Here is a 27,831-nt window from a genome sequence, read left to right as displayed (position 1 = left end):
CTGTTAGAACCACACACACCTCACCGTCACACATGTGTGTTCTGTTAGAACCACACACACCTCACCGTCACACATGTGTGTTAGAACCACACACACCTCACCGTCACACATGTGTGTTAGAACCACACACACCTCACCGTCACACATGTGTGTTAGAACCACACACACCTCACCGTCACACATGTGTGTTAGAACCACACACACCTCACCGTCACACATGTGTGTTAGAACCACACACACCTCACCGTCACACATGTGTGTTAGAACCACACACACCTCACCGTCACACATGTGTGTTAGAACCACACACACCTCACCGTCACACATGTGTGTTCTGTTAGAACCACACACACCTCACCGTCACACATGTGTGTTAGAACCACACACACCTCACCGTCACACATGTGTGTTAGAACCACACACACCTCACCGTCACACGTGTGTGTTCTGTTAGAACCACACACACCTCACCGTCACACATGTGTGTTAGAACCACACACACCTCACCGTCACACATGTGTGTTAGAACCACACACACCTCACCGTCACACACGTGTGTTAGAACCACACACACCTCACCGTCACACATGTGTGTTAGAACCACACACACCTCACCGTCACACGTGTGTGTTCTGTTAGAACCACACACACCTCACCGTCACACACATGTGTGTTAGAACCACACACACCTCACCGTCACACATGTGTGTTAGAACCACACACACCTCACCGTCACACATGTGTGTTAGAACCACACACACCTCACCGTCACACATGTGTTCTGTTAGAACCACACACACCTCACCGTCACACATGTGTGTTAGAACCACACACACCTCACCGTCACACGTGTGTGTTCTGTTAGAACCACACACACCTCACCGTCACACATGTGTGTTAGAACCACACACACCTCACCGTCACACGTGTGTGTTAGAACCACACACACCTCACCGTCACACATGTGTGTTCTGTTAGAACCACACACACCTCACCGTCACACATGTGTGTTAGAACCACACACACCTCACTGTCACACATGTGTGTTCTGTTAGAACCACACACACCTCACCGTCACACATGTGTGTTAGAACCACACACACCTCACCGTCACACATGTGTGTTAGAACCACACACACCTCACCGTCACACATGTGTGTTCTGTTAGAACCACACACACCTCACCGTCACACATGTGTGTTAGAACCACACACACCTCACCGTCACACGTGTGTGTTCTGTTAGAACCACACACACCTCACCGTCACACATGTGTTCTGTTAGAACCACACACACCTCACCGTCACACGTGTGTGTTCTGTTAGAACCACACACACCTCACCGTCACACATGTGTGTTAGAACCACACACACCTCACCGTCACACATGTGTGTTAGAACCACACACACCTCACCGTCACACATGTGTGTTAGAACCACACACACCTCACCGTCACACATGTGTGTTAGAACCACACACACCTCACCGTCACACACGTGTGTTAGAACCACACACACCTCACCGTCACACATGTGTGTTAGAACCACACACACCTCACCGTCACACGTGTGTGTTCTGTTAGAACCACACACACCTCACCGTCACACACATGTGTGTTAGAACCACACACACCTCACCGTCACACATGTGTGTTAGAACCACACACACCTCACCGTCACACATGTGTGTTAGAACCACACACACCTCACCGTCACACATGTGTTCTGTTAGAACCACACACACCTCACCGTCACACATGTGTTCTGTTAGAACCACACACACCTCACCGTCACACACGTGTGTTAGAACCACACACACCTCACCGTCACACATGTGTTCTGTTAGAACCACACACACCTCACCGTCACACACGTGTGTTAGAACCACACACACCTCACCGTCACACATGTGTGTTAGAACCACACACACCTCACCGTCATACATGTGTGTTAGAACCACACACACCTCACCGTCACACATGTGTGTTAGAACCACACACACCTCACCGTCACACGTGTGTGTTCTGTTAGAACCACACACACCTCACCGTCACACACATGTGTGTTAGAACCACACACACCTCACCGTCACACATGTGTGTTAGAACCACACACACCTCACCGTCACACATGTGTGTTAGAACCACACACACCTCACCGTCACACATGTGTGTTCTGTTAGAACCACACACACCTCACCGTCACACATGTGTGTTAGAACCACACACACCTCACTGTCACACATGTGTGTTCTGTTAGAACCACACACACCTCACCGTCACACATGTGTGTTAGAACCACACACACCTCACCGTCACACATGTGTGTGTTCTGTTAGAACCACACACACCTCACCGTCACACACATGTGTTCTGTTAGAACCACACACACCTCACCGTCACACATGTGTGTTCTGTTAGAACCACACACACCTCACCGTCACACATGTGTGTTCTGTTAGAACCACACACACCTCACCGTCACACACATGTGTGTTAGAACCACACACACCTCACCGTCACACATGTGTGTTAGAACCACACACACCTCACCGTCACACATGTGTGTTCTGTTAGAACCACACACACCTCACCGTCACACATGTGTGTTAGAACCACACACACCTCACCGTCACACGTGTGTGTTAGAACCACACACACCTCACCGTCACACATGTGTGTTAGAACCACACACACCTCACCGTCACACGTGTGTGTTAGAACCACACACACCTCACCGTCACACATGTGTGTTAGAACCACACACACCTCACCGTCACACATGTGTGTTAGAACCACACACACCTCAACGTCACACATGTGTGTTAGAACCACACACACCTCACCGTCACACAAGTGTGTTAGAACCACACACACCTCACCGTCACACATGTGTGTTAGAACCACACACACCTCACCGTCACACATGTGTGTTAGAACCACACACACCTCACCGTCACACATGTGTGTTAGAACCACACACACCTCACCGTCACACATGTGTGTTAGAACCACACACACCTCACCGTCACACATGTGTGTTCTGTTAGAACCACACACACCTCACCGTCACACATGTGTGTTCTGTTAGAACCACACACACCTCACCGTCACACATGTGTGTTCTGTTAGAACCACACACACCTCACCGTCACACATGTGTGTTAGAACCACACACACCTCACCGTCACACATGTGTGTTAGAACCACACACACCTCACCGTCACACATGTGTGTTAGAACCACACACACCTCACCGTCACACATGTGTGTTAGAACCACACACACCTCACCGTCACACATGTGTGTTCTGTTAGAACCACACACACCTCACCGTCACACGTGTGTGTTAGAACCACACACACCTCACCGTCACACATGTGTGTTAGAACCACACACACCTCACCGTCACACATGTGTGTTCTGTTAGAACCACACACACCTCACCGTCACACATGTGTGTTAGAACCACACACACCTCACCGTCACACATGTGTGTTAGAACCACACACACCTCACCGTCACACGTGTGTGTTCTGTTAGAACCACACACACCTCACCGTCACACATGTGTTCTGTTAGAACCACACACACCTCACCGTCACACATGTGTGTTAGAACCACACACACCTCACCGTCACACGTGTGTGTTCTGTTAGAACCACACACACCTCACCGTCACACGTGTGTGTTAGAACCACACACACCTCACCGTCACACGTGTGTGTTCTGTTAGAACCACACACACCTCACCGTCACACATGTGTGTTAGAACCACACACACCTCACCGTCACACATGTGTGTTAGAACCACACACACCTCACCGTCACACATGTGTGTTAGAACCACACACACCTCACCGTCACACATGTGTGTTAGAACCACACACACCTCACCGTCACACACGTGTGTTAGAACCACACACACCTCACCGTCACACATGTGTGTTAGAACCACACACACCTCACCGTCACACGTGTGTGTTCTGTTAGAACCACACACACCTCACCGTCACACACATGTGTGTTAGAACCACACACACCTCACCGTCACACATGTGTGTTAGAACCACACACACCTCACCGTCACACATGTGTGTTAGAACCACACACACCTCACCGTCACACATGTGTTCTGTTAGAACCACACACACCTCACCGTCACACATGTGTGTTAGAACCACACACACCTCACCGTCACACGTGTGTGTTCTGTTAGAACCACACACACCTCACCGTCACACATGTGTGTTAGAACCACACACACCTCACCGTCACACATGTGTGTTAGAACCACACACACCTCACCGTCACACATGTGTGTTAGAACCACACACACCTCACCGTCACACATGTGTGTTAGAACCACACACACCTCACTGTCACACATGTGTGTTCTGTTAGAACCACACACACCTCACCGTCACACATGTGTGTTAGAACCACACACACCTCACCGTCACACATGTGTGTTAGAACCACACACACCTCACCGTCACACATGTGTGTTCTGTTAGAACCACACACACCTCACCGTCACACATGTGTGTTAGAACCACACACACCTCACCGTCACACATGTGTGTTCTGTTAGAACCACACACACCTCACCGTCACACATGTGTGTTAGAACCACACACACCTCACCGTCACACGTGTGTGTTCTGTTAGAACCACACACACCTCACCGTCACACATGTGTTCTGTTAGAACCACACACACCTCACCGTCACACGTGTGTGTTAGAACCACACACACCTCACCGTCACACACGTGTGTTAGAACCACACACACCTCACCGTCACACGTGTGTGTTCTGTTAGAACCACACACACCTCACCGTCACACGTGTGTGTTAGAACCACACACACCTCACCGTCACACGTGTGTGTTCTGTTAGAACCACACACACCTCACCGTCACACATGTGTGTTAGAACCACACACACCTCACCGTCACACATGTGTGTTAGAACCACACACACCTCACCGTCACACATGTGTGTTAGAACCACACACACCTCACCGTCACACACGTGTGTTAGAACCACACACACCTCACCGTCACACATGTGTTCTGTTAGAACCACACACACCTCACCGTCACACATGTGTTCTGTTAGAACCACACACACCTCACCGTCACACACGTGTGTTAGAACCACACACACCTCACCGTCACACATGTGTTCTGTTAGAACCACACACACCTCACCGTCACACACGTGTGTTAGAACCACACACACCTCACCGTCACACATGTGTGTTAGAACCACACACACCTCACCGTCACACGTGTGTGTTCTGTTAGAACCACACACACCTCACCGTCACACACATGTGTGTTAGAACCACACACACCTCACCGTCACACATGTGTGTTAGAACCACACACACCTCACCGTCACACATGTGTGTTAGAACCACACACACCTCACCGTCACACATGTGTGTTCTGTTAGAACCACACACACCTCACCGTCACACATGTGTGTTCTGTTAGAACCACACACACCTCACCGTCACACATGTGTGTTAGAACCACACACACCTCACCGTCACACATGTGTGTGTTCTGTTAGAACCACACACACCTCACCGTCACACACATGTGTTCTGTTAGAACCACACACACCTCACCGTCACACATGTGTGTTCTGTTAGAACCACACACACCTCACCGTCACACATGTGTGTTCTGTTAGAACCACACACACCTCACCGTCACACACATGTGTTAGAACCACACACACCTCACCGTCACACATGTGTGTTAGAACCACACACACCTCACCGTCACACACATGTGTGTTAGAACCACACACACCTCACCGTCACACGTGTGTGTTAGAACCACACACACCTCACCGTCACACATGTGTGTTAGAACCACACACACCTCACCGTCACACGTGTGTGTTAGAACCACACACACCTCACCGTCACACATGTGTGTTAGAACCACACACACCTCACCGTCACACATGTGTGTTAGAACCACACACACCTCACCGTCACACATGTGTGTTAGAACCACACACACCTCACCGTCACACATGTGTGTTAGAACCACACACACCTCACCGTCACACATGTGTGTTCTGTTAGAACCACACACACCTCACCGTCACACATGTGTGTTCTGTTAGAACCACACACACCTCACCGTCACACATGTGTGTTAGAACCACACACACCTCACCGTCACACATGTGTGTTCTGTTAGAACCACACACACCTCACCGTCACACGTGTGTGTTAGAACCACACACACCTCACCGTCACACATGTGTGTTAGAACCACACACACCTCACCGTCACACATGTGTGTTAGAACCACACACACCTCACCGTCACACATGTGTGTTAGAACCACACACACCTCACCGTCACACATGTGTGTTAGAACCACACACACCTCACCGTCACACATGTGTGTTCTGTTAGAACCACACACACCTCACCGTCACACATGTGTGTTAGAACCACACACACCTCACCGTCACACATGTGTGTTAGAACCACACACACCTCACCGTCACACATGTGTGTTAGAACCACACACACCTCACCGTCACACATGTGTGTTCTGTTAGAACCACACACACCTCACCGTCACACATGTGTGTTAGAACCACACACACCTCACCGTCACACATGTGTGTTAGAACCACACACACCTCACCGTCACACGTGTGTGTTAGAACCACACACACCTCACCGTCACACATGTGTGTTAGAACCACACACACCTCACCGTCACACATGTGTGTTCTGTTAGAACCACACACACCTCACCGTCACACATGTGTGTTCTGTTAGAACCACACACACCTCACCGTCACACATGTGTGTTAGAACCACACACACCTCACCGTCACACATGTGTGTTAGAACCACACACACCTCACCGTCACACATGTGTGTTAGAACCACACACACCTCACCGTCACACATGTGTGTTAGAACCACACACACCTCACCGTCACACACATGTGTGTTAGAACCACACACACCTCACCGTCACACATGTGTGTTAGAACCACACACACCTCACCGTCACACACGTGTGTTAGAACCACACACACCTCACCGTCACACATGTGTGTTAGAACCACACACACCTCACCGTCACACATGTGTGTTCTGTTAGAACCACACACACCTCACCGTCACACATGTGTGTTCTGTTAGAACCACACACACCTCACCGTCACACATGTGTGTTCTGTTAGAACCACACACACCTCACCGTCACACATGTGTGTTAGAACCACACACACCTCACCGTCACACATGTGTGTTAGAACCACACACACCTCACCGTCACACGTGTGTGTTCTGTTAGAACCACACACACCTCACCGTCACACGTGTGTGTTAGAACCACACACACCTCACCGTCACACGTGTGTGTTCTGTTAGAACCACACACACCTCACCGTCACACATGTGTGTTAGAACCACACACACCTCACCGTCACACATGTGTGTTAGAACCACACACACCTCACCGTCACACATGTGTGTTAGAACCACACACACCTCACCGTCACACATGTGTGTTAGAACCACACACACCTCACCGTCACACACGTGTGTTAGAACCACACACACCTCACCGTCACACATGTGTGTTAGAACCACACACACCTCACCGTCACACGTGTGTGTTCTGTTAGAACCACACACACCTCACCGTCACACACATGTGTGTTAGAACCACACACACCTCACCGTCACACATGTGTGTTAGAACCACACACACCTCACCGTCACACATGTGTGTTAGAACCACACACACCTCACCGTCACACATGTGTTCTGTTAGAACCACACACACCTCACCGTCACACATGTGTGTTAGAACCACACACACCTCACCGTCACACGTGTGTGTTCTGTTAGAACCACACACACCTCACCGTCACACATGTGTGTTAGAACCACACACACCTCACCGTCACACATGTGTGTTAGAACCACACACACCTCACCGTCACACATGTGTGTTAGAACCACACACACCTCACCGTCACACATGTGTGTTAGAACCACACACACCTCACTGTCACACATGTGTGTTCTGTTAGAACCACACACACCTCACCGTCACACATGTGTGTTAGAACCACACACACCTCACCGTCACACATGTGTGTTAGAACCACACACACCTCACCGTCACACATGTGTGTTCTGTTAGAACCACACACACCTCACCGTCACACATGTGTGTTAGAACCACACACACCTCACCGTCACACATGTGTGTTCTGTTAGAACCACACACACCTCACCGTCACACATGTGTGTTAGAACCACACACACCTCACCGTCACACGTGTGTGTTCTGTTAGAACCACACACACCTCACCGTCACACATGTGTTCTGTTAGAACCACACACACCTCACCGTCACACGTGTGTGTTAGAACCACACACACCTCACCGTCACACACGTGTGTTAGAACCACACACACCTCACCGTCACACGTGTGTGTTCTGTTAGAACCACACACACCTCACCGTCACACGTGTGTGTTAGAACCACACACACCTCACCGTCACACGTGTGTGTTCTGTTAGAACCACACACACCTCACCGTCACACATGTGTGTTAGAACCACACACACCTCACCGTCACACATGTGTGTTAGAACCACACACACCTCACCGTCACACATGTGTGTTAGAACCACACACACCTCACCGTCACACACGTGTGTTAGAACCACACACACCTCACCGTCACACATGTGTTCTGTTAGAACCACACACACCTCACCGTCACACATGTGTTCTGTTAGAACCACACACACCTCACCGTCACACACGTGTGTTAGAACCACACACACCTCACCGTCACACATGTGTTCTGTTAGAACCACACACACCTCACCGTCACACACGTGTGTTAGAACCACACACACCTCACCGTCACACATGTGTGTTAGAACCACACACACCTCACCGTCACACGTGTGTGTTCTGTTAGAACCACACACACCTCACCGTCACACACATGTGTGTTAGAACCACACACACCTCACCGTCACACATGTGTGTTAGAACCACACACACCTCACCGTCACACATGTGTGTTAGAACCACACACACCTCACCGTCACACATGTGTGTTCTGTTAGAACCACACACACCTCACCGTCACACATGTGTGTTCTGTTAGAACCACACACACCTCACCGTCACACATGTGTGTTCTGTTAGAACCACACACACCTCACCGTCACACATGTGTGTTCTGTTAGAACCACACACACCTCACCGTCACACATGTGTGTTAGAACCACACACACCTCACCGTCACACATGTGTGTTAGAACCACACACACCTCACCGTCACACATGTGTGTGTTCTGTTAGAACCACACACACCTCACCGTCACACACATGTGTTCTGTTAGAACCACACACACCTCACCGTCACACATGTGTGTTCTGTTAGAACCACACACACCTCACCGTCACACATGTGTGTTCTGTTAGAACCACACACACCTCACCGTCACACGTGTGTGTTCTGTTAGAACCACACACACCTCACCGTCACACATGTGTGTTCTGTTAGAACCACACACACCTCACCGTCACACATGTGTGTTCTGTTAGAACCACACACACCTCACCGTCACACATGTGTGTTCTGTTAGAACCACACACACCTCACCGTCACACATGTGTGTTAGAACCACACACACCTCACCGTCACACATGTGTGTTAGAACCACACACACCTCACCGTCACACATGTGTGTTAGAACCACACACACCTCACCGTCACACATGTGTGTTAGAACCACACACACCTCACCGTCACACACATGTGTGTTAGAACCACACACACCTCACCGTCACACATGTGTGTTAGAACCACACACACCTCACCGTCACACACGTGTGTTAGAACCACACACACCTCACCGTCACACATGTGTGTTAGAACCACACACACCTCACCGTCACACATGTGTGTTCTGTTAGAACCACACACACCTCACCGTCACACATGTGTGTTCTGTTAGAACCACACACACCTCACCGTCACACATGTGTGTTCTGTTAGAACCACACACACCTCACCGTCACACATGTGTGTTAGAACCACACACACCTCACCGTCACACATGTGTGTTAGAACCACACACACCTCACCGTCACACGTGTGTGTTCTGTTAGAACCACACACACCTCACCGTCACACATGTGTGTTAGAACCACACACACCTCACCGTCACACGTGTGTGTTAGAACCACACACACCTCACCGTCACACATGTGTGTTAGAACCACACACACCTCACCGTCACACGTGTGTGTTCTGTTAGAACCACACACACCTCACCGTCACACATGTGTGTTAGAACCACACACACCTCACCGTCACACATGTGTGTTCTGTTAGAACCACACACACCTCACCGTCACACACATGTGTGTTAGAATCACACACACCTCACCGTCACACATGTGTGTTAGAACCACACACACCTCACCGTCACACATGTGTGTTAGAACCACACACACCTCACCGTCACACATGTGTGTTAGAACCACACACACCTCACCGTCACACATGTGTGTTAGAACCACACACACCTCACCGTCACACATGTGTGTTCTGTTAGAACCACACACACCTCACCGTCACACATGTGTGTTCTGTTAGAACCACACACACCTCACCGTCACACGTGTGTGTTAGAACCACACACACCTCACCGTCACACATGTGTGTTAGAACCACACACACCTCACCGTCACACATGTGTGTTAGAACCACACACACCTCACCGTCACACATGTGTGTTAGAACCACACACACCTCACCGTCACATATGTGTGTTAGAACCACACACACCTCACCGTCACACACGTGTGTTCCTGCTGTCAGGAAGCAGCTCCAGGTCCAGACAGAACCTGACAGAACCAGACAGAAGTGAGTTACATATTCATGTTTAAATCCTCTCTGAAAGCTCATCTCTGACGGAGACAGACCCCCCTGAAGACACAGACCACACACGTCCTGAAGGAAGACGGGGTTAGTGAGTGAGTGAGTGAGTGAGTGAGTGAGTGAGTGAGTGAGTGAGTCAGTGAGTCAGTGAGTCAGTGAGTCAGTGGAGATTTGTGTTTTGTCTCATGATACAAAAACAACAGTAACATGACACATCAACAAACACTTAACATTTACACGCAAAACAATTGTCTGACACCTCCGGGAGACTGAAAACGTTCTTCTGCACGCCACCACCAGGTGGGGTGTCTGGATCCTCCGGAGACATCTGGACTGGACCTGTTTTTAAAAGGCCCGCGTGGCCGTGCAGTGAGAGGTAACTAGGCAACGGAGCGCAAAGGGGCGGCCGTCTGCAGGGCCGTCTGCAGGACCGTCTGCAGGACCGTCTGCAGGACCGTCTGCAGGACCGTCTGCAGGACCGTCTGCAGGGCCGTCTGCAGAGTTTGTCCACAAGTGGAGATTTGTGTTTTGTATCATAATACAAAAACAACAGTAACATGACACATCAACAAACACTTAACATTTACACGCAAAACAACTTAGTGGCAAAGAAGGAGGAACAACAAGGGCGTGTACATAAAAGACAGGTTTATCTACCGAGACGTCCCTCATTCAGAGCCTTAATGGCGTTGGGAATGAATGAGTTTTTAAATATGTTACGGTTAGTCTTTGGTCCACGGTACCGTCTACCTGAGGGAAGTCATTTAAACTCTAAAGCTGCAGAGTGGCTGAGGAGGATCATTTACTATCCTAGCAGCTTTTTCCCCAATCACTTCCTTATAAATACCACTTAAGTTTCTCTGTGTCTTCCTCATTATTTTTGAGGCTAGATTCACTATTCTTTGTAGCTTGGATCTATTTTTTGTGGTAAGGTTGCCGTACCACATTACCATGTTAAAGGTTAGGATTCCCTCTATGAGGTTCTTATAGACAGTCTCCTTAATCTGCTGCTCACACTAAAAGAGTTTAACGCTCAGGCTTCCTGTTTTTTCTTTTTTTTTTTTTAATTTAAGTTGTCTGACCCACAGTTCTGACAAAGGTTGTGGGTTTTATTCTTTTCCATAGTTAACTATCATATATCTCACATTTAGTGCTGACAAATCTGGTCCTTCGGAAAATTACTCCCAGAAGGCTTGTAGAAACTGCCACAAAAAAAATAAATAAAAAGTTGCAATTTGATCCTCTCAGACGTGTTGCAAGTCTAAGTTTCCGTGCAGGGACGGGCCACCGGTCCAGAGACCAGGACGGTCTGTAGTTCTGTTAGTGTGAGGCAGAAGACAGATCCAGGAACAGCGGGCCAGGGTCAGAACCCAAGACAGACAGATAAGCTCAGACAGACGTAGCGATCAGGGCTGGACCTGAAACAGGTCCAAGGACACAGATCCGGTCCAGCATAGCAGTCCCAGGAGAACTGCTGGAGACCGGTATCTGCAGGGAGACCACAAACCCACTCTGGTGAGAGTGAGAGCTGCAGACGCTTTAAATAGAAGAGGAAGAGGTGAGGATGATGAGGGGGATCAGCTGGCAGGAAACTCTTCATCTCCCTCCAGAAGGTTCTTCATGGACCGCTGTAGTCGCTGTGAGGTCGGGTTTGTCCGTACCGCCGTATCTCCGGTATCTCCGTCCTGCGTTTAATGTGGAAGCTTCAAGAATCCTGACAGACGTGTTTCTGAACTGTGGAGTTTCTGAGTGAACGTGAGGGAAGATCCTGGAAACGCCAGGCAGAAAGAACCGGGCCAGGATTTGGACCAGGAACCTTGTGACTGTGAAGCTCCAGTGTTGCCCACCCCCCCCCCTGAACGGAGGAGGAGAAAACACTCATCTAGATGTTTATCTGTGTTTTATTCTTTCTCCAGGTGGGAGCGCTGCAGTTTGTCAGAGATCAGATGTGATGATATGGTCTCAGTTCTGGAGTCCAACCCGTCTGATCTGGAACATCTGGACCTGAGTAAGAAGAAGCTGCAGGATTCAGATGTGAAGCAGCTGTGTTGTTTCCTGGAGAGTCCAGACTGCAGACTGGAGACTCTGAGGTTTGTTCTTTGACTGAAGTTGTAACAGTTGTAAGTTCTGCAGCCACAAACACCTGAGCTGCTCTGAACCATCCTGGTCTCTGGACTCATCTGCTCCTGACATCATTAGAAACCAGCTGAAGTGTCTGCAGGCTGCTTTCCTCTCCGTGGAGCACAAGTGTGCAGTACAGAGTGGTGAACGATGTTCCCTCAACAAACACGCCTTCATTCCATCCCAACATGAACTGAACCTGTGCAGCAGAATGTTTGTTTGTGCAGAGATCGTGCAGCATCGTCTACAAACATCTTCATCTTCATCTGTCCAACATGTTTCATCTGATCCAAACACTGAGATTCTAACGTTTGTACCGACTGAGATATTCCAACACAACATGAGTTTGTATGGATGATCCACTGGTGGAGCTGCAGAGCTGCAGAGCTGAAGTCACTACGTCTTTATTGGAGCAGCAGCATGATGTCATGAATATTGATGAAGATCTTTTTCACTGGTTCTGTTGGAACCTGCACCCTGGTGGTTCAGCTCACATCTTTTATTCTTCATTCAGGTTGGAGTGGTGCTGGATGTCAGAGATCAGCTGTTCTTCTCTGGTCTCAGTTCTGAAGTCCAACCCCTCCCACCTGAAACATCTGAAACATCTGGACCTGAGCTGGAACCACCTGCAGGATTCAGGAGTGAAACATCTGTGTGGTTTCCTGGAGAGTCCAGACTGCAGACTGGAGACTCTGAGGTCAGACATGTTTTAGTTTTGTGTTCAGATCAATGTGATGATAAAGTTGTGTTGACACTAACCTGCAGATCAGACTGATCTCCTGCTGATCCACACTGACCATCAGACTGATCTCCTGCTGATCCACACTGACCATCAGACTGATCTCCTGCTGATCCACACTGACCATCAGACTGATCTCCTGCTGATCCACACTGACCATCAGACTGATCTCCTGCTGATCCACACTGACCATCAGACTGATCTCCTGCTGATCCACACTGACCATCAGACTGATCTCCTGCTGATCCACACTGACCATCAGACTGATCTCCTGCTGATCCACACTGACCATCTGACTGATCTGGTTCTTCTTCTCTGGTGTCTTTGTTCAGGTTGAAGGACTGCGGTCTGTCAGGGATCAGCTGTTCTTCTCTGGTCTCAGCTCTGAAGTCCAACCCCTCCCACCTGAAACATCTGGACCTGAGTAACAACATCCTCCTGCAGGATTCAGATGTGGAGCAGCTGTCTGCTCTGCTGCAGAGTCCACACTACCAGCTGCAGACTCTCAGGTCAGTGGAGGTTGGAGTCGGTCCTGCTGCTTCCAGCAGTTTTCTACTAAAACCAGTGTCTATCAAAGATCCAGTGTTTCCAGTGAAGCTGCAGCTTCTCAGCGGCTGCTTTCCCCAGTAAAGCTGTGAGAGGAGGATGATGACAGGCTGCAGGATCAGAGGATCCAGATGTGTGTTGTAGACCAGTGCTGGTGTTCACGTGTCCACAAATAAAGGAGTATTCCAGCTGACGGCCTTCCAGGATGTTCAGACACACAGCTGCTCCACTGCAGCTCTGAACTGTGAAGGAACCCAGAATGGAAAATCCACCAAGAACCTCGTCCATGTGGCCGTTTCACACGGAACACAAACAGGAACAAACAAGAATGGAATTAAGTTTTTCAACCAATAATATAATAAGTTAACACATTATTGGTCTAGTACAGGGGTCGGCAACCCGCGGCTCTAGAGCTGCATGTGGCTCTTTAGCGCCGCCCTAGTGGCTCCTGGAGCTTTTTCAGAAATGTTTCACCTTTTATTTTTTTTATTTTTTTTTTTCTTCCTTTTTTTTCTTCTTTTTTCCTTTTTTCTCTTTTTTCCTTTTTTTATTTTTTTTCTTCTTCTTTTTCCTTTTTTTCTCTTTTCTTCTCCATTTTTCCTTTTTTAATTTCAACTTTTTTCTCGAAATTTTTGACTTTTCTCGACATTTCGTCTTTTTTCTCAACATTTCCACTTTTTTCTCAACATTTCCACTTTTTTCTCGACATTTCCACTTTTTTCTGGAAGTGCATAATGAATAAATAAATCTCCCCCAGTTCTAACTAATATAGAAACATGCAGCATGTGTTCCTTCATTCTAATTCTGATACAAGACTTTTCATTTTTTGCGGCTCCAGACATATTAGTTTTTGTGTTTTTGGTCCAATATGGATCTAAAACATTTTGGGTTGCCGACCGCTGGTCTAGTAGAATAAATCAAGTATTTTAAAATGTAATAACTGCAGTGATAATATAATAATATACAAACAGGACTGTATTGTTCATAAAAATGAAATGTTTGTGCAGTTATTTCATCATAAATAGGTTCAGTTGATGGAATAGTCGTCGTATTGGTTCATCCAGGTTACGAACTCTGCAGAACTCTCCTTGTTTATGAGCATAAATATGTAAACTTATCATTTCATGTGAGTCTCTGAACAAGGGAAGTCAAGACAAAACTGAAACACGAGGACACGGAGTTTCAAAATAAAACAGGAACCTAAACACCAAACCTGGGACATGAACTCCAAACCAGGACAGAACTGAGGGGAGAACATCAACATTAAATGGACCTGACTTCCTCCAATAAATGTCCTTAACGTCAAACTGTCCAAAAGCTCCGTGACTGAGAAGAATCCAGGCTTTCATCCATCAGCCGTCCTGGACCAATCAGTGTTTCATTACCAGCTGAGATCTCTGTGGTCCAGCAGCCTCGTAGAGATTCAGAAAAGTAGAACAGTCTTCCTGGTCCAGTTCTGGGTTCTCTGCTAGTTCTTCTCTCATCCAGACGTCTGGGGTTGAATGGTGCCCACAGTTCCCAGAATGACAGAGAGACTTGACTGAATGTTCCAAGTATTGACTGATGTTGTTCAGGAGGAGATTCAGTCATTCTTGATCAGATCTCTGGAGGAAGGTGTTGAACTCCAGGCTGGTTTCCAGCATCCTCAACCATGGCAGCTAAAGCGTTGGCTCTGGATTGAACATGAGCTTCAGGAAGAAACCCAGGTTCCTCATCAGGAAGGACGGGTTTGATACCAGACCCAGAAGCAGCTTCAGCATCAGACAGAGCAGCCAGTTCAGTGTGAGCAGAGGTGCATGCTGGGACGCTGCACGCACCTCTGCTCACTCATCATTATTTACCTGCTCACATTCATTAGAGCCACCATGGTTTTACATGTCAGTTTCCATAAACTCTCATATTTTTACAGTCTTGTTGTGATTTCAGGTGTAACTTTAAAATTATTTCCAGATGTCATGAGTTTAGTGTCAAATAAAACAACCGTCTCATCTGTTTTTATCTGCAGAACAAGGTGGAACTAAACAGACGACGGTGAAGCAGGTGGCTCCACCGACCTCCACCTCTCCCCTCGTCAAACACCCTCGTCTAAAAGAAAAAGAGGGTGCATATTGATGTAATGCAGCGGTTTCAAACTGTGGGGTGCGTCCCCCTAGTGGGGCGTGGAGGTACTGCAGGGGGGGTGCCCCCCTAGTGGGGCGTGGAGGTACTGCAGGGGGGGTGCCCCCCTAGTGGGGCGTGGAGGTACTGCAGGGGGGGTGCGTCCCCCTAGTGGGGCGTGGAGGTACTGCAGGGGGGGTGCGCCCCCCTAGTGGGGCGTGGAGGTACTGCAGGGGGGGTGCCCCCCTAGTGGGGCGTGGAGGTACTGCAGGGGGGGAGGAAGACGGAGCGGAGCTGGAAACCAGACGGCTGCATTGGGATCGGGTCCTGCCGGGTCAATGCAGGATTGGGATGGAGTCTAGCGACAAGTGGAGATCAATGACGTGGAAAATAAACCTCAAAGAAGATCTTTACAAAACAAAGGAGAGGAAAGTCAGATATTTGGAGAATATCAAGAGACAACAGCTGGTTTGAGAAGATCTGCAAGGGAAACAAGCACACACAAGTCACTGATAGAGTGTGGAATAGGAATGTGATTATTTACAACCTGCAGTACAAATAGGAGTTCATGTCTATTAATATATGTTCATAAAATTAATACTCAGGGAAGAAGGCCTAGTTTCAATTACTACTTATTATTGTTAGTATCATAATTGTTGGTTGGTATTTGTATGGAAAAGTGCTATACAAATAAAGTTATATTATTATTGTTATCATTATTATTATTTTTATTTTATTATTCTAATTATTTCACAGTGTCACCGAATCATTTGCCAATACAAGCACTTTTGTTCATGTTCAATTAATAAAACAATATAAAATGATAGTTGGGTTTTGTACAATTAATTCTACCAGTCTAGGTGGGAACCGTTAGGTGGGGGCTCTAAAATATTTCTAATTCCCCAAGGGGGGCCTGACTGAAAACATTTGAAAACCACTGCTGTAAAGTCATTTAATTCACTATTGTCTGACCCTTTGAAATCAATAAATATACTTGTAAAAAAACCACCCTGGTCTGCTCCCACCGCACCTTCCTGCTCTCAGACTAACATTCCTTCTGTCCCTGCTCCTAAATCTGCTGAAAGCAGCAGTGAAGAGACACAACAGCGTGAAGAAGAAGACTCCAACCTGGGAGAAGGATGTGAGCCTTTTATCAGAATGAAGGCGATCCCAGCGAGCAACGCTCCGCCTTCCTCTGGTCCTCTAAAACTCTCCACCACAGGTTCCTGTGAGAGGAAGGAAAAGTCCTGCAGCAGGTCCCGTTCAAGCAGCTTTCCCTCGCCCACTCATCAACCTTCTGCAGAAAGCAGAGCCCTAAAAAGATGTGGAAGTTTCCCTGCCGGGAACCTGAGCAGCAGCTTTGAGGAGTTCCCACCTGCCTGCACTGACTGTGTTTCCAGCATCAATAACCTTTTAAAACCTGAATATCAGCAATAACCCGGTTACACGGCCATGTAAACACCAATAACTCCTTTGAAATACCAGAATATGCTCATATTCTGGTTTTTAAAAACCCCAATATGAGCCCTGGGTTACTCCTTTTAAAACTGAATATTGGGTCATGTAAACGTAACGGAATATCCCCATCAAACGGAACAGGAATGTGTTTTCTGCTCATGCTCTGTTCACAAGGAATCCTGGTCTTTTGAGTCCAGGAAGTTCTTCTAAACACGGAGAAACCAAGACCAGGAGGAGACTAATCACTTCATAAATGGAATGAAGGATATGAACATTTCTGCATTTGTAGACGGTAGAAAGTACTGGGATAGAAGATTTACTAAAAGTTGCTGAAGCAGCATTTGTTTTGGATTTGGATCCAGGAAGAAGAAGCAGAAATGACGGGAATTGTGTCATCACGTTCTCCGTGCGTCGCTGGTTTGATCCAGATAAATGATTAATCACCATGTAAACGGAATATTCCCAATGTTTCAGGAACCGGAATATTAGCAATAACCTGAATTTGGACTGATGTAAACGTAGTCCATGATGTCGTCCAGTTCATCAGGACTCAGAAGGAAACACAAACTCATGTTGTCATCCACGTTGGGAAGAGAAAAAAATAATAATAAAAATAATAAAAGTTAAAAAAATAATATAGTGACATAACAAAAAAGTAGTAGTAGTAGTGCAATGAATGTAAACTTAAATAAGAAAATATAATGAAAACGAAATGTGTTATCTAGAGATTAATAATTAGTTCTTAGATTAATGATTAGCAATTCCAGTAATAGTCACAAGTTAAACTAGTAAATACTTGAGTGGGAATGTTGTCATATATCACCCCAGAGTTATATACCAATGTATTAGTAATTATTCTGTTACTATTCTTAGGGATAGAAAAACAAAGACATCAGCTCAGTCCTTTGGAAATACTCTCACATTTTCTAAGTAAGTAATAAATGGTTTCCAGCTGGAGAAGAACTTTCTAATGAACCCCTAATTGTAAACTTTATTTTTTCCAATTTGAATAAATCCATAATATCAATTGCTGCCCTTTTGAACTGTATTTTAGACATGAAGTGATGGATGGCAGCAAACTTCCTACAGCTCAACCAGGACAAACGGAGGTTTTACTCATCGGTCCTGAAGGCCAGAGAGAGAAACTTTTACCAAAGTTACAGGATTTAAACCCTCAAAATCACTTACAAATCTGGGCCTGATTTTTGACTCTGAGCTCACTTTTATTCCACATATCAAAAACAGAACAAAGATGGGAGAATGAACTTCTTTGTAATATTTCTTCTGTTGATTGGGAACAAATGTGTAAAAACATTTATGAAACAACTAATTCAAATTATTGGAAGGAGTTTGCGTGGAAGATTTTAATTAGATATTTTAGGACACCCCAAATTTAAAGTAAGTACAAATGTGATCTAAATTCAAATTGTTGTAGAAAATGCAGGAGCAGATAAAACACCAGTCGTGTATTCTGGTCTTGTTTAGTTAGAAGTGAATTTAGTGAAAACTCTGTCAGAGAATTGGAGAATAATTTTTGTGTTTCTTTTGATAAAAATCCACTGGTGTTATTACTTGGAAAAACACCAGAAGAAATGAAGAGGAAAGAAACTCACTTGTTTTTAGTTTTAAGAGCAGCATTAATGAAACAAATGACAAGAAATTGGTTAAAGGATGATCATTTAATTAATTCTAAATGGAAGGATCTTCTAAATGACAAATATGGAATGGAAAAAATAACAATGAGACGTAGAAATCCAGTTTATATTTTTGAATAAAGATGTAAAAGATGGGTGAGTTAACAACAAACAACAGCCTAATGAACATAACATGATTTAGTGTTTGTTTTGTCTCTGAATACGTCTGTACTTCTGTCCATGTAGTGAATATAAGGATCCTCGGAATGAAATCTGACACGTATCCACAAAATTATTTATATGTGTAATGTTTTTAATTTAGTTTGATGGTTTTTTGTGTGTTTTGTTGTTTATTTTTTTCTGTTGTCCTTTTATTTTCTAAAAAATGCAAATAAAGAACAAGCATAACAAAGATTTGTTTTTAGCATCTTAAGAACAGCCAGAGTCTCCCGTTTCTCTCTCAGGCCAGTACGGAGCTGCTAATGCTTTTATCTCTTGTGGTTTAGATGATTGTAACGCCCTGCTCTCTGCTCTTCCCAAAAACAACATGTACAACCTACAATTCTGACAGAATTCAGCTGCACGCGTGCTGACGAGGACCAGAGGGCGGAGACATTACACCTGTTTGAAAATCACTGCGTTGGCTCCCCGAGCGCTTCACCGTCCATTTGAAGCTTCTTTACTAGTTTTGAAGTGTCTTCATGATCTTGGCTCTTCTTATTTGTCTGCACTACTTTTTAATACGTTTTATGTTTGTGTATTTGTTTTATGTAAAGCACTTTGTGCTGCATTCTATGCATGAAACGAAGGAAGTTTATTTGATTTGAAAGATAAAGCCTCTCCCTCTGTTTAGTTTAGTTTAGTTTATTTTGTTTTGGTCATTTACATTTTAAGATGTTTGCATATACACACTGTATATGTTTACACACAGGTATAAATATATATATTATATATATGTACACATTTCCTTTTTTTTTTTTTGACCAAAAAGGTTTAGGCTGAAGCCTCATGGCTTATTTTGCCTCTCCTTTTCACCAAAGACAAACTTCAGAAACAAAAAGATCCTAATAAGAAGAAAATTAAACGAACGAACAAAACAAAGAAAATGAACAAAGAAGAGAAGAAAATAAATGTGGTCACTCACGATTGAGGACAGCTGCAGGAAGAAAGACAGTTTAATATGAAGATCATTTATATTAGTGTTCTATATTTATCTATTGTTTTAGATTCATAATTTTTTTTAAATTTGTAAATTGAGCTACTTTTTATTAGTTCCTCATCCAGGCGGTTCCACAGTTTCACCTTCCACACTGAAACCGCAACATTTTATTTGTTCTTGGCCATTTCTGCTCAAAAATAGTTAGTTAGTTAGTTAGTTAGTTAGTTAGTTAGTTAGTCAGTATTTACCTGGAACAACTCCAGGATACAGTGTGGGAGCATCAGGTTGTGCCTTGTACATTGTTATTGCTGTCTTGAATTTGATTAAATCGTATCATTTTATGTGTTTGACCGGATGAAAAGTGGATTTGTTGGTGCGTAGTATTCAGCACGGTTGACAGTTCTCTCCAGGTCCAGGTCCAGACACTGAACACGTCACCAACGTGTTGCTGCTCCACATCATGGTTCTGTCACTGATGTTCTGCTCTCCAGGAGGAAACTAGACAGAGATGAGACGGACCTTGCCTTTTTAACTGTTTATTGTGGATTTATTTTGAAAAGAATAACAGGAAGTACTTTTGTCATTTAAACCTTCTAACTTTACACTGACTGCAGTTACCTTGTATAACCGCTAGAGGGCGAACTGTTGCAATCCTTTATTGAAAAAACACCATAGAACTCGGTTTATTACATAATATATACTATAAAAATAAACTATATTATACTCTAACTTTATTAAACTATAACCGGAACTGTCACCTCGAGGAAAACCCTTAAAAAAGAGAAAAAAGAGACTCCTTTAACCGTGAAACTGTGGTTTTGTGTTGCTTCTCACAGCAGGTTTGGGTTTTTTTCTTAATTCTTTTATTTGTGTCAAAGGTTCATTCTAAAACAAACATGGTAAATCTACATTCCATACAAATACATTTGTAATTGAAACGAGGTTGATAAAGGGAACAGTAGATTGGATACTGTATGTTTGTTCCTTTTTATTTATTTCAACATGTATAAAAAAAACAAGAAGAAAAGATAAGAAAACAAATCCAGGTGGACATTCCACCACATAAAGAAAAAAAACACATCAAAACACATATTTCAGTTACATGTTGGAAAAGGAGTGGGAGGAAGTATAAATGTATTTAATCCCACCCCCTTTCCACAACTAAACATAAATTATATGTCTGTATTTACTTTTTATACTATACACTAATTTGTATAAATAAATATATATCATTTTTACAAAAAATAACCTGTTTAATACCAGATGTAAGCTCTATCATAAATATAATATAGTATGTAAACCTGAGAATAAAGTGTGTAGATTGAATGTCCCATGACAATTATACAGTAATATAATATGAAAATAAGGTACAAACAATAATAAATAAATTAAATACATGACATTTAAGTAAAATAATACAGCAAAGTCCATCATACAAGGGGTAAGTAAGGATATCAGTCTTCTAAATCAGTGGGAAAATGTCTTAACACTTCATACATTTTTTGTGCTTTTGTTTCAGTTATTAGTTTTAAAGATTTTAAATATAATCCAAATTAATTTAAATCACAGCCGGTATGTTAAACATGTCCGGTCCTCGATTCTTCTCTATTTTAGGTTTCATGATCTGTTTTATGTTTCATATCTTGTGTCTTGTCAATATTGTCTTTTATTGCAGTTTTGCACTTTGGTCCGCTGTTTTTGTTTAAAGTGCTAAAAAATAAAGTAAATATATAGCTTTTAACACTATTTTGTACAAGGTTTATACAGTTATACAATCTACAACTTTACTGAGGCAGCAGTATTAATAACAACACAAATAAAATGAAATACAACAAAATAAAAATCATTTGTAGCTTTTCTTTATTTTCTACAGTTTCATGACTGGTGTTACGGTGTTACGACCGCCCTCTGGTGGTGACACTAGGAACTACAGATTTGTTCCATTTAACGACATTATTGTCTGCAATTCATTTTAATTACAGAACTATTCATAAATTACCGACTGTAATTACATTAATTAATGACAGAAGACAGATGAAGATTGTTTTTGCACTAATTTATCCTCGAAACAGACTCGTTTTGCCTTTTTAACTGTTTATTGTGGATTTATTTTGAAAGGAATAACAGGAAGTATTATTGTCATTTAAACCTTCTAACTTTACACTGACTGCAGTTACCTTGTATAACCGCGAGAGGGCGAACTTTTGCAATCCTTTATTGAAAAAACACCATAGAACTCGGTTTATTACATAATATATCCTATAAAAATAAACTATATTATACTATAACTTTATTATACTATAACCGGAACTGTCACCTCGAGGAAAACCCTTAAAAAAGAGAAAAAAAGAGACTCCTTTAACCGTGAAACTGTGGTTTTGTGTTGCTTCTCACAGCAGGTGTGGGTTTTTTTCTTAATTCTTTTATTTGTGTCAAAGGTTCATTCTAAAACAAACATGGTAAATCTACATTCCATACAAATACATTTGTAATTGAAACGAGGTTGATAAAGGGAACAGTAGATTGGACACTGTATGTTTCGTTCGTTTTTATTTATTTCAACATGTATAAAAAAAGAAGAAGAAAAGATAAGAAAACAAATCCAGGTGGACATTCCACCACATAAAGAAAAAAAACACATCAAAACACATATTTCAGTTACATGTTGGAAAAGGAGTGGGAGGAAGTATAAATGTATTTAATCCCACCCCCTTTCCACAACTAAACATAAATGATATGTCTGTATTTACTTTTTATACTATACACTAATTTGTATAAATAAATATATATCATTTTTACAAAAATAACCTGTTTAATACCAGACATAAGCTCTATCATAAATATAATATAGTATGTAAACCTGAGAATAAAGTGTGTAGAGATTGAATGTCCCATGACAATTATACAGTAATATAATATGACAATAAGGTACAAACAATAATAAATAAATTAAATACATGACATTTAAGTAAAATAATACAGCAAAGTCCATCATACAAGGGGTAAGTAAGGATATCAGTCTTCTAAATCAGTGGGAAAATGTCTTAACACTTCATACATTTTTTGTGCTTTTGTTTCAGTTATTAGTTTTAAAGATTTTAAATATAATCCAAATTAATTTCAATCACAGCCGGTATGTTAAACATGTCCGGTCCTCGATTCTTCTCTATTTTAGGTTTCATGATCTGTTTTATGTTTCATGTCTTGTGTCTTGTCAATATTGTCTTTTATTGCAGTTTTGCACTTTGGTCCGCTGTTTTTGTTTAAAGTGCTAAAAAATAAAGTAAATCCGTAGTTTTTTTTTATTCTTCTGCAGAAAGTTTGATGACTGTTGTTGCGATGATGAGAACAGACCGCCCTCTGGTGGTGACACTAGAAACTACCGTTTTCTTCCACTTAACGACATTTTCGTCTGTAATTCATTTCAATTACAGAACAATTAATAAATTACCGACTGTAATTACATTAATTAATGACAGAAGACAGATGAAGATTGTTTTTGCACTAATTTCTCCAGGAAAGAAACTCGTTTTGACTTTTTCACTGTTTATTGTGGATTTATTTTGAAAGGAATAACAGGAAGTACTATTGTCATTTAAACCTTCTAACTTTACACTGACTGCAGTTACCTTGTATAACCGCTAGAGGGCGAACTTTTGCAATCCTTTATTGAAAAAACACCATATAATTCGGTTTATTACATAAATATATACTATAAAAATAAACTATATTATACTATAACTTTATTATACTATAACCGGAACTGTCACCTCGAGGAAAACCCTTAAAAAAGAGAAAAAAGAGACTCCTTTAACCGTGAAACTGTGGTTTTGTGTTGCTTCTCACAGCAGGTTTGGGTTTTTTTCTTAATTCTTTTATTTGTGTCAAAGATTCATTCTAAAACAAACATGGTAAATCTACATTCCATACAAATACATTTGTAATTGAAACGAGGTTGATAAAGGGAACAGTAGATTGGACACTGTATGTTCGTTCGTTTTTATTTATTTCAACATGTATAAAAAAAAAAGAAGAAGAAAAGATAAGAAAACAAATACAGGTGGACATTCCACCACATAAAGAAAAAAAAACACATCAAAACACATATTTCAGTTACATGTTGGAAAAGGAGTGGGAGGAAGTATAAATGTATTTAATCCCACCCCCTTTCCACAACTAAACATAAATGATATGTCTGTATTTACTTTTTATACTATACACTAATTTGTATAAATAAATATATATCATTTTTACAAAAATAACCTGTTTAATACCAGATGTAAGCTCTATCATAAATATAATATAGTATGTAAACCTGAGAATAAAGTGTGTAGATTGAATGTCCCATGACAATTATACAGTAATATAATATGAAAATAAGGTACAAACAATAATAAATAAATTAAATACATGACATTTAAGTAAAATAATACAACAAAGTCCATCATACAAGGGGTAAGTAAGGATATCAGTCTTCTAAATCAGTGGGAAAATGTCTTAACACTTCATACATTTTTTGTGCTTTTGTTTCAGTTATTAGTTTTAAAGATTTTAAATATAATCCAAATTAATTTAAATCACAGCCGGTATGTTAAACATGTCCGGTCCTCGATTCTTCTCTATTTTAGGTTTCATGATCTGTTTTATGTTTCATATCTTGTGTCTTGTCGATATTGTCTTTTATTGCAGTTTTGCACTTTGGTCCGCTGTTTTTGTTTAAAGTGCTTAAAAAATAAAGTAAATCCGTAGCTTTTTGTTTATTCTTCTGCAGAAAGTTTGATCACTGTTGTTGCGATGATGAGAACAGACCGCCCTCTGGTGGTGACACTAGAAACTACCGTTTTCTTCTATTTAACGACATTATCGTCTGTAATTCATTTTAATTACAGAACTATTCATAAATTACCGACTGTAATTACATTAATTAATGACAGAAGACGGATGAATATTGTTTTTGCACTAATTTCTCCTCGAAACAGACTCGTTTTGACTTTTTAACTGTTTATTGTGTATTTATTTTGAAAGGAATAACCGGAAGTACTTTTGTCATTTAAACCTTCTAACTTTACACTGACTGCAGTTACCTTGTATAACCGCCAGAGGGCGAACTGTTGCAATCCTTTATTGAAAAAAGACCATAGAACTCGGTTTATTACATAAATATATACTATAAAAATAAACTATATTAAACTATAACTTTATTATACTATAACCGGAACTGTCACCTCGAGGAAAACCCTTAAAAAAGAGAAAAAAGAGACTCCTTTAACCGTGAAACTGTGGTTTTGTGTTGCTTCTCACAGCAGGTTTGGGTTTTTTTCTTAATTCTTTTATTTGTGTCAAAGGTTCATTCTAAAACAAACATGGTAAATCTACATTCCATACAAATACATTTGTAATTGAAACGAGGTTGATAAAGGGAACAGTAGATTGGACACTGTATGTTCGTTCCTTTTTATTTATTTCAACATGTATAAAAAAAAAAGAAGAAGAAAAGATAAGAAAACAAATACAGGTTACATTCCACCACATAAAGAAAAAAAAACACATCAAAACACATATTTCAGTTACATGTTGGAAAAGGAGTGGGAGGAAGTATAAATGTATTTAATCCCACCCCCTTTTCACAACTAAACATAAATTATATGTCTGTATTTACTTTTTATACTATACACTAATTTGTATAAATAAATATATATCATTTTTACAAAAATAACCTGTTTAATACCAGATGTAAGCTCTATCATAAATATAATATAGTATGTAAACCTGAGAATAAAGTGTGTAGATTGAATGTCCCATGACAATTATACAGTAATATAATATGAAAATAAGGTACAAACAATAATAAATAAATTAAATACATGACATTTAAGTAAAATAATACAACAAAGTCCATCATACAAGGGGTAAGTAAGGATATCAGTCTTCTAAATCAGTGGGAAAATGTCTTAACACTTCATACATTTTTTGTGCTTTTGTTTCAGTTATTAGTTTTAAAGATTTTAAATATAATCCAAATTAATTTAAATCACAGCCGGTATGTTAAACATGTCCGGTCCTCGATTCTTCTCTATTTTAGGTTTCATGATCTGTTTTATGTTTCATATCTTGTGTCTTGTCGATATTGTCTTTTATTGCAGTTTTGCACTTTGGTCCGCTGTTTTTGTTTACAGATCTAAAAAATAAAGTAAATAAGTAGCTTTTTTTTTATTCTTCTGCAGAAAGTTTGATGACTGTTGTTGCGATGATGAGAACAGACCGCCCTCTGGTGGTGACACTAGAAACTACCGTTTTCTTCTATTTAACGACATTATCGTCTGTAATTCATTTTAATTACAGAACTATTCATAAATTACTGACTGTAATTACATTAATTAATGACAGAAGACGGATGAATATTGTTTTTGCACTAATTTCTCCTCGAAACAGACTCGTTTTGACTTTTTAACTGTTTATTGTGTATTTATTTTGAAAGGAATAACCGGAAGTACTTTTGTCATTTAAACCTTCTAACTTTACACTGACTGCAGTTACCTTGTATAACCGCCAGAGGGCGAACTGTTGCAATCCTTTATTGAAAAAAGACCATAGAACTCGGTTTATTACATAAATATATACTATAAAAATAAACTATATTAAACTATAACTTTATTATACTATAACCGGAACTGTCACCTCGAGGAAAACCCTTAAAAAAGAGAAAAAAGAGACTCCTTTAACCGTGAAACTGTGGTTTTGTGTTGCTTCTCACAGCAGGTTTGGGTTTTTTTCTTAATTCTTTTATTTGTGTCAAAGGTTCATTCTAAAACAAACATGGTAAATCTACATTCCATACAAATACATTTGTAATTGAAACGAGGTTGATAAAGGGAACAGTAGATTGGACACTGTATGTTCGTTCCTTTTTATTTATTTCAACATGTATAAAAAAAAAAGAAGAAGAAAAGATAAGAAAACAAATACAGGTTACATTCCACCACATAAAGAAAAAAAAACACATCAAAACACATATTTCAGTTACATGTTGGAAAAGGAGTGGGAGGAAGTATAAATGTATTTAATCCCACCCCCTTTCCACAACTAAACATAAATGATATGTCT

General features: G+C 42.3%; 1 protein-coding gene across 5 annotated transcripts in view; it reads left to right on the top strand.

Annotated features, from left to right (window-relative positions):
* Window positions 1–27,831, top strand: part of LOC133423113 (NACHT, LRR and PYD domains-containing protein 14-like) — a 485,953-nt gene that overhangs the window by 56,052 nt on the left and 402,070 nt on the right. For 2 of the 5 annotated variants that reach the window (XR_009770796.1, XM_061713249.1), the window contains exons 11-12: window positions 12,890–13,063; window positions 13,609–13,791. Coding sequence is in view for 2 of the 5 variants with exons in the window: in XM_061713249.1 (XP_061569233.1) it covers window positions 12,890–13,063; window positions 13,609–13,791 (357 nt within the window). In the remaining 3 variants the exon portion in view is untranslated. Of the gene's footprint in view, window positions 1–12,889; window positions 13,064–13,608; window positions 13,792–14,165; window positions 14,343–16,384; window positions 17,079–27,831 lie in introns of those variants that run through there. The other 3 variants (XR_009770797.1, XR_009770798.1, XM_061713250.1) reach the window with 3 other exon arrangements.

The sequence above is a fragment of the Cololabis saira genome, chromosome 22, assembly GCF_033807715.1.
Source record: "Cololabis saira isolate AMF1-May2022 chromosome 22, fColSai1.1, whole genome shotgun sequence".
Lineage (NCBI taxonomy): Eukaryota > Metazoa > Chordata > Actinopteri > Beloniformes > Belonidae > Cololabis > Cololabis saira.
The sequence above is the reverse complement of the archived record's forward strand: the minus strand, read 5'-3'. Positions and strand labels throughout refer to the sequence as shown.